Raw genomic sequence first — 9,002 nt, forward strand, 5'->3', positions numbered from 1 at the left:
AAATATATTAGTAATTTTATATATTTAATTATGTTTTTAGTGTTCGGAGTGAAATTGAGGCGGTTTCGAGCCCTGTCCCATCCCCCGTCATATCGAAAAAATTGTCTCAAACGGAACAATTCGATTAAATTACCACTGAACAGTTTTAAATTATCATCCTTAATCTAACCATTTAAATAAATTAATATATAAACATTAGAAATAAACTAGAAAAAATAAGATTTAACTAGATCTAACCTACAAATGAAATTCAAAATAATTTAAAGTGATATGCATGACTTGAAACATATAGACAACAAAACAGACTTAAACCTAGAGAGAGAGCATCAAAAGAAAAGTGGCAGATGCAAACCAAGAGAGAGAGAGCATCAAAAGAAAAGTGGCAGATGCAAACCAAGAAAAGATAAAAAGAGCATATCGAGGCATAATAATCAAATCACATGCCAGCAAGCCAAAAAGGAGGGAACGATGGTGCTCATTGTTAGAGAGAGAAACAGTTTTTGAGTCACGCTGTGGTTTAGGGTTCAACAATTCAACTTCAGACCTCATCAAACTCACAGAGAAAGATAACGATAATTGAAAATGACGGATGTGATTCTTCACGTATACGATGTAACGAATAGCGGCTCAGATAAGACGAACAACACAATTCTACAGATCAACAAGATCTTCAAGGACGGAATCGGGATTGGTGGCATCTTCCACAGCGCCGTTCAGGTATCTCTCTCTTCCTAGAAAAATAACTGTCAGTCTATTCATCTGTTATTATTCTTCATTACCCAGTAGAATTATGAAATTAATTGATTGATTGATCCCAGTTGTGATCTATGCTTTACTCTGACTATGTAATCTAGTGGTTTTCAAGGTTTTTATCTTCACAATGGATTCAAATCGGCAAGAAACTAATATTGGTATCCTTAAAACTCATTCGTTATGTACGAAAGTTAAGCAAAAGACAGTTAAACATACTGATTTTGATTCGTTTACTGCTTGTGTATTTATATATCTCGAAGTAAGCATCTATGTCTGCGAGAATTGATGGTTGAACTCCACCATTCACAAGTTTGGAGACATCTGCAACGAATGGTTTTATCATATTATCTGGGGATCTAATTGCCATTGAAAAAATTTTCAGTTTATTCGGACAATTTCCATAATACCCTTTCCAAATTGCCAGCAGCAACTTCTTTACTAAATATCTTCTTAAGAGGGCACCTATTACATTCCCCTCCTACTTTTCTTTTCAATCAAGTCCTAGATATCTATCCATATAACAACATAATCCTTGGATTTGGAAATTTATCTGCAAGTTTAATGAGATTTCTTGGCAAATAAAATTGAAATATATGATGGATGCCAGGTTCATGGAGAAGATGAATGGTCGTTTGGGTATTGTGAACAAGGCTCTGGAGTTTTTAGTTGCCCAGCTAGCAAGAATCCTATGTATACGTATCGTGAATATATAATCCTTGGGAAAACAAGCTTCCCCAAATTCAAGGTTAACCAGATCCTGAGAGAACTTAGTAGGGAGTGGTCTGGAGACTCATATGACTTGCTATCAAAAAACTGCAACCACTTTTGTGATGAGCTCTCTGAAAGGCTTGGTGTGCCTAAACCTCCTGGTAATAATCTTTTTCTTTACTTGTTTATTTGATCCGTTCAAAAAGTTTTCTATATTCTTTTGTGTTTCTCCCTTATCTAATACAATACTTTATTAGGTTTTGCCAATCTAGAGAATTTTATATACATAGTAGTCTGGAGTGGGTATAGTCTGTGTATTTGCTAGAAGTGTAGTTGTTTGGTGCTTTAGTTAGCATAGTATTCTTTGCAGTTTCTTTTGTCTTCTAGCTCTTGCTGCAGAGAGCTAAATTTAGCACAGTCTTGGAAATGTCTTTCTAATTTATTGAAATACTTCTATAACTTTAACCCCGGTTTGTATTTATGGCAAAGTGGGTACATCCGTTGGTAATACTTGGCATAAATACTGGAGGATATATTGTCTTTAAGTGCCTTTTTAATTTGTCTTTTGTTTTCTTTAAGGCATAACCTCATCATGTTTGAAAAATTACAATAAAATACTGGAAGCCTACATGGTATCATAACAGGTTCTCTAAATATTGGCATAGCCCCTATTCTTTTGCCGCCTTCACCACCAATGGTCCACATAATTGTTGGAAAAGGGCTTCAATAGTCCAATTAATTTTTTTTTTTCTCAATTTATCCATCAACAACGAACTTCAACAGTGGTAGGCGTATCAGTTGGCAGAGAGGAATTCAATAGTCCATTTTTTTTTCTTTCTTTTTTTGCTATTTTCTTCCAGCATCAAACAAATCTTCAAATTTGCAGTAGTACCACATACTGTCATTCTCTGCAACACCCTTTTGCACCCATCAACAATCTCAGCTAATGACTCACTCATTTAACAACTCTAGAGCCATTTGTGCCCTAATTAGGTCACTTGGGGAAATTAAGCCAGGCCCTATTTGGGCCATCTCACTTCTGGCCAAATTCAATAGCTCATTTCAAAATTGAGCAGCCTGATTCAGCTTTGGGCCAAATTATCAACAACCAAAAGGTTTGACATCTTCTACATAGACACTGGACACTCCGAACCATCTTTTCACGCACTTCTACACACTGCAGTCTGCACACACTTCTGTGATTCCACTTTGTCACAAACTCGACATTGTCCTTCTGTGCACTTTTGTTGTTACCTCTAAGCCATCTCATTTGGGATGAATTAAACAACTAACGTGTCTCATTTGATTGATGAAAATATACTGCCCAGTTTGAAGGGTGTGTGGAAAATATAAATTTAGGCTAATCATGTTATTTCCCATAATTAGTGAGGTTTATTATGTGATTGATTAATTGATATTCAATTAGAATATTTAGATACTCCCTAGTATCCTTTCTTTTCGTAAGTAATCCTTCTTAAGTAGTCTTTTGCGTTCCTATTTAAGGCATAGTTTCATTATAATTATAATACTGCTTAGATTGTATTTTCCACAATCTCCAATATACTTACATCATGTGCTAAATCTGTCCATCAATATGTTGCGATTAGTTTCATGCCACCATATATGCTCACTACCTACAGCTCCTCTTCTCTAGGTGGGTCAATATTGTTTTTGGACTTGTTCTGATAATAATGATAATAAAGGGCAAGTAATGTGAATTTTATTTGTGATGACATTTTAAAGTAAAACCAAAGTCATACAAAGAAATCATGTAAATTGTGAAGTTAATTTTGTCTTTGGTTCCTCAACTCCTTTCCTATCCATGAATTGAAGTCTTTTATGTTGGTCATGCTTGCTTATTAACAATGAAAGAGGACTTATAAAAATGTCCATTGAAAAGACAAAATATCAAAGAGAGATACATTTTCTTCTGTCCTTGACCCAAGAGAAAGGGTGTTTTTCTTATTGACTTCTGGAACAGGTTGGATCAACCGCTTTGCCCATGCTGGAGATGCTGCAGTGGAAATTGCAGAAAATACAGCATACAGAGTAAGTAGTAATCCTATTGTTACATAGTTTTTGTTTTGCTTTCAAAATGTACCATGACCAATCATTTCTTTTCTAAAAGTGGATTATCTGAATTAAATGACTAAAATATAAACAATAAAGTAGTGGTATTTTTAAAAGTCCCACAACTATCCTTTATTTAACAAGCAAAGAGGATCTTTTGTGTGTGACAATAATAGATTTTTTTTATTTAGAAATAAACCTGAGTTTTGGCTAAAAATATATTTTGTATTTAATATTTAAAATGTTGTAAAAAGTAAAGTAAGTGTAATTTAGTATTTTGGTTGAAGATTTGATTGATTAAGTGATTGATGATAGGATGATGGGTTAGTTGGGTTTACTTCATTAGACAAAGGCCCTACTAAATATCTTAAATCTGCTTGACTAAGGAGAATCAATCAGTTTTGTTGTGCATTGTAAATATATATATATAGTACTACAACATGGTTAGGGGGGGTAAATCTTGTAAATAAAGTTGAAGGCAAAGTTGTAGGGGAATTGTAATAGAAACTGGGATGTCGAATTAATTGATTCATTTTTCTTCTTTTTTTATAAATATTTTCAGTTCAGACAAGCGAAAACAGAGATTGCATCAGCTAGTAAAGTGGCATACCATTTCCTTGTTAATATTGGTTCAAATTCTATGAAGACGGTTGATCAAGAATCAACAACAGGAGGAAATATAAATAGAGGAGGGATTCCTAAGTTCCAATCAAGCTGGTTCAAGAACCTTATTTCTGCAGGTGACAAACCCCCACCAGCAGCTTCAATTGATAATAGTACTAGGCTTGGACTAGAGAAGCAAGAGGAAACTGCTATGCTCCATCAACAAGACCAAATGTATGAGAGGCTCATATAAGAAGAGAAGAATTATGGCAAAATTAGAGGAGGATTCAAATTCATGTTCTTTTATTGGTTAATATTCTGCGCGACTGACTGTTAGCTATCTTGTCGTGTCCTTGCTGGAAACAATAGTTATTTTCATTCTCAACAATCTTTTTTTACATTTACCAATTATCTGCTTCTTAATTCTGTTCCAATTTCTTCATTACATTAACTATTGTTGATTCTTTTTTAATTTAAATTCTATGATGCATCTCCTAGACTAAGAATGTCCATACATTTATTATTTTTATTTGGAAATTGATTCAAATTATATCCCATTTTTTTAATTAAATTTAGAATAATGAAAACACAGATTTGTTTAGCATTTTTTTCTAGATTTTTTTTTGGCTAATATTGCCAAACTATCTTTATTGATCTTAATTAAATGAATGAAAAATTGCAAAGATTATTGTCTATTTATATTTGTTACATTCTTGAAGAAAAAGTTGTAAAAAGTAAATTATATTATTGAAATTATTATATAAGAGTTTCACTAACTAGTATTAAAAGTAATTAATAGTTTTAATTTAACTAATTAATAGTTTATTATATTGTTATTATTATTTTTATATCTTCCTCTCAAGGATAAAAACAAAGTTTCATCTTGACAAAATAAGTCCATAAAACATGGAACTACGATTATGCAACCATTGACTTGAAGAAAAAACTCTCAAATATTCTTTCAAACTACGATTATGCAACCATTGACTTGAAGAAGAAACTCTCAAATATTCTTTCAAACTACGATCATGCAACCATTGTCTTAAAGAAGAAACTCTCAAATATCCTTAACTTTAAAATTTTGAAATGCAACCATTGTCTTAAAGAAGAAATTCTCAAATATCCTTAACTTTGGAGCTTCTCATATTATGTTAAAATTTTGAAGAAGAATATGTAAACTGTAAATATTAATAAGTTATTGTTTCAAACAATTACATATTTCTTGTAAAGGAATTTCAAAATTAACTAACTAATTTAATAAAGTAACTAACCAATATTAAAACTAATTAGTATTTAAACTGTTATTATTATTTTTTATAAATAACACTGTTATTTTAAAGGAACATTTTATTAATTTTTTTTAATAGAGTAACAATTTTGTTAATCCAACATTTATATTTAAATGATACATAACTATAGTAAAAACAATGATGGGTAATGATTTTGAGAAGATGATAATATTTTTTTTAGTAAAAGATTTAAAAGATATTAATATATATAATAAAATAAAAAATAATAATTTAAAATAAATGGTATTTTAGTATATTTTGTTAATAAACTGATTAATTTGATGAATGAAGAAGTAGTAAAGTAATGTTTAGTTTTTTTTTTTTTTAGTTATTTGAATTCCTTAAATTTTGAGTATATCAAAATCAATCATATTGAAAAGACAAAATAAAAAAACTTTTAATAATTTTCTTGATGTTATTTTGATAATTCTCCTCTTTAACAAATCAAATTATTTAAATATTATTTAAAAAACAACTATCCTTTTCATTTATCCCTTAATTATTTAAATAGAGGAGGGATTCCTAAGTTCCAATTAACAATTAATTTATTAAAAATTATTTTATTTAATTATTTTTTATTAAATATTAATTCAATTTAAATATTTTTACTTAATAAACAAATTTTCATAATCCTAATTAAAAAAAAATATTTTAAATAACACAAAATAAAAAATGTCTTAAATTCATTCTAAATGAGAGGAGGAGAAAGGTGACTATCAAATCCACATAAGGAGATTCAAAAAATCAAATAATATATTACAGTAATAAAGATATGTAAGTTTAATAAGGGGAAATTTCACGAGATAACCATAATAATGACCACCTGAAAAATGACTGATAATGTTGGTAAAAATGACTTTTTTGGTATGAACAAAGTTTAAAACACCACTTCGTGTCGCGAAACACATATTCTTGTGATGCGAAAAAGTGGCATGTGAAATGTCCAGAATGCCCTTAATATTTATTATATTTTTTCTCTTTTTTCTCTTTTTTCTCGTTCTCTCTTCTCGGTCTTCTCCACTTTCTCTTTAAACCTAAACCTAATAATTTTAATAATCTAATGCTCTAATTTCTTCAACTTATCATCTTCAGGTAGGGAGGATGTCGTCTTCTTCGATTTAAGGAGGTTGTCTTAATCTTCTTCAGGAGGTCAATTCCAAAGTCCAAGCTATCGACTTCAAGCAACCAATTCGATTAGTCTAAACCAAAAACCATCCGCCTTCGTTAATTGGGAAACCACCGTCAGTAGTTTTTTTTTAATTGTCTAGCTAATAAATTTCTAGAAATCGTGATATCTCTATTAGAAATTTTAGTTCCAAGTTTTTTTATATTGCTCGCGTCGTGAGCGTATCGCGTCACGAGAGCATAGAACTACGTCACGTGAAACGTGGAAGGCGAAGAGACGAACCATACTCTCGTGACGCGAACCATATTATTATTTATTCATTCACTATTTTCAATTACAGCTGAAGTAGTTGAAGTATTTATTTTGTATTATTTGTCATGAATACGATTGGGATATTCCTAAAATTATGAAACAACTCGTGTGCCTAAACCATTTGTTAAGGTTAAGAAATGACGGACAATAATAAAGCGTAGGTCATCTCAAAGTGAGGTCTTTAAGGTCTGGAGACGATGCAGCTCATGTGGTGGTCAATGTCATAACAAGGCAACATGCTCAGCATTGATACCTACACCATCAAGTACAAGAACATCATCATCTACACATCCTTCAGTTTCTTGAACTTGAATTTGTGATTTGATATTGTGATTAATTCTTTATTCTTCTATTGATTATGAATACATTTATTCTTTATTATTCTATTTATTCTATGTGTGTGAGTGTGTGAGTAAATATTAAGACTTTTATGGTTCACGTGGAAAGAGAAGTGTGAAATCTATTACACATACACGAAAATTGAAAGTATATTCTAGACTGTATTGCAAGCAAAGAATGATACTTAACATTGAAATTATACTCACCATTCGCGTCAGGCGACCATACAATCACGACTGATTTGCTAAAGTAATTAACAAAATTACATCAACACATTGGGAAACATTTCACACATTAGTTTCATGAATTTATCCATATTGTGCTCCTTATAAATTGTTTGGTCGCAGTCGTAGACGTCGGTTACCGAGGTTCGCGTGACGTCGATACGATTTGACGCACAATGCAAAGTACTCTCGATCACGTAATGGGTCGCGTGACGCAACACACTTTTAATGTGCATTTTTATGTTTCAATGGTATTAATAAACCAAACATAATAAATATAATATGCTAAACCAAACATAATATGCTAAGAACATTAAATATCATACTAAAATATATCATTAATAAATCTTGTTGAAGCTCAACAAAGCAAACAAAAATATACATATACATATAACATTAATAAACAAAGTAGTAATAGACTTTAAACTCTTCTTGGTATTCATGTTATGACTTCCTTGCTTGCAATTCAGTCTAAAAACGACTCAAAGCCTGTTTATCTTTCAATGGAGGCACATATGGCACCAGAGACTCCATCGCTCATCGGATCTGGGAAAATACTTCATCTTTTTTGTATCACTATCGAAAACTGCTTAGTAGTAAGGTAGAATGAGTTCGCGTTCTACCCTATTGAACAGTTTCTAGCTAAAGTTTCATGGAAATTTCTCAGGAATATTTGCAAGACGAATTTTCCATGAAACTCAGTAGGAAACTGCTCCACTAAGGTAGAATGAGTTTGTGAATAAATAAAACTCTATCGAAAAGACTTCATCGCCTAACATCGAAAACTGCTCAGAAATAAGGTAGAATGAGTTGGCCTTCTACCATAGTTGAGTAGTTTCCTAGCAAGGTTTCATGAAAATTTATCGACAATATTTGCAAAATGGATTTTCCATGAAACTCTTCAGGAAACTGGACTACTAAGGTAGAATGAGTTCGTGAATAAATAAAAACTTTGCGGACTTATTTATATTAGAGTTTGGCGTAAAGACACACGCGCTCACCTATCTATTCGCGTCACAAACATTCATTCTTCGCATGATGCAAAAGAGTATTTTTAAGGGAATTTCACAGACCACCTCTTCGCATCAAAAGAATACATGTTTCGCATCACGCGAAGGAGTATTTTAGACTTTGTAAATGCTGAAAAGGTCATTTTTTGGAAACATTATCAGATTTGAGTCATTTTCACAAAAACCGGCCATTTCGTCAAATTTCCCCTTAATAAGAATGAAGAACCCTTTTAGTAACTAGGAAGGAAAAGAAAAGTAGCCTGATATGGCGAATTGAGAAATCATGTCTAGTTGTTCATTCCAAAACATAATTTGGTTCATATCAAATCCACATCAGAAAACCTTGAGGAACATGATTTTCAGTATATACAAACCCCCACCTTTCACACCAAACATATTTATATCTGTAACGGAATTTATTAAGGACTTTTCGACCAAACCCATATTATAAAAAGGGTTTCCTGTTCAACTAAAATCAGAAAACACAAACACTGCCTAGAACAGAACCAATGAAAACCAAAAGCACTAAAAGAAGTTGATTTCATGTCAACTCACCAAAAAAAATCAA

The 9,002-nt window shown here is 31.7% G+C and overlaps 1 protein-coding gene across 1 annotated transcript; it reads left to right on the forward strand.

Annotated features, from left to right (window-relative positions):
• The first annotated feature begins 354 nt into the window (after nt 1-354).
• Nucleotides 355-4,603, forward strand: LOC124910766 (deSI-like protein At4g17486). Its single transcript, XM_047451443.1, has 4 exons — nt 355-717; nt 1,361-1,622; nt 3,443-3,510; nt 4,094-4,603. The coding sequence occupies exons 1-4, from the start codon at nt 583-585 to the stop codon at nt 4,385-4,387; spliced, it is 759 nt and encodes a 252-aa protein (XP_047307399.1). The 5' UTR covers nt 355-582; the 3' UTR covers nt 4,388-4,603.
• Nucleotides 4,604-9,002: the final 4,399 nt, after the last annotated feature.

Source organism: Impatiens glandulifera, chromosome 7 (assembly GCF_907164915.1).
Source record: "Impatiens glandulifera chromosome 7, dImpGla2.1, whole genome shotgun sequence".
Lineage (NCBI taxonomy): Eukaryota > Viridiplantae > Streptophyta > Magnoliopsida > Ericales > Balsaminaceae > Impatiens > Impatiens glandulifera.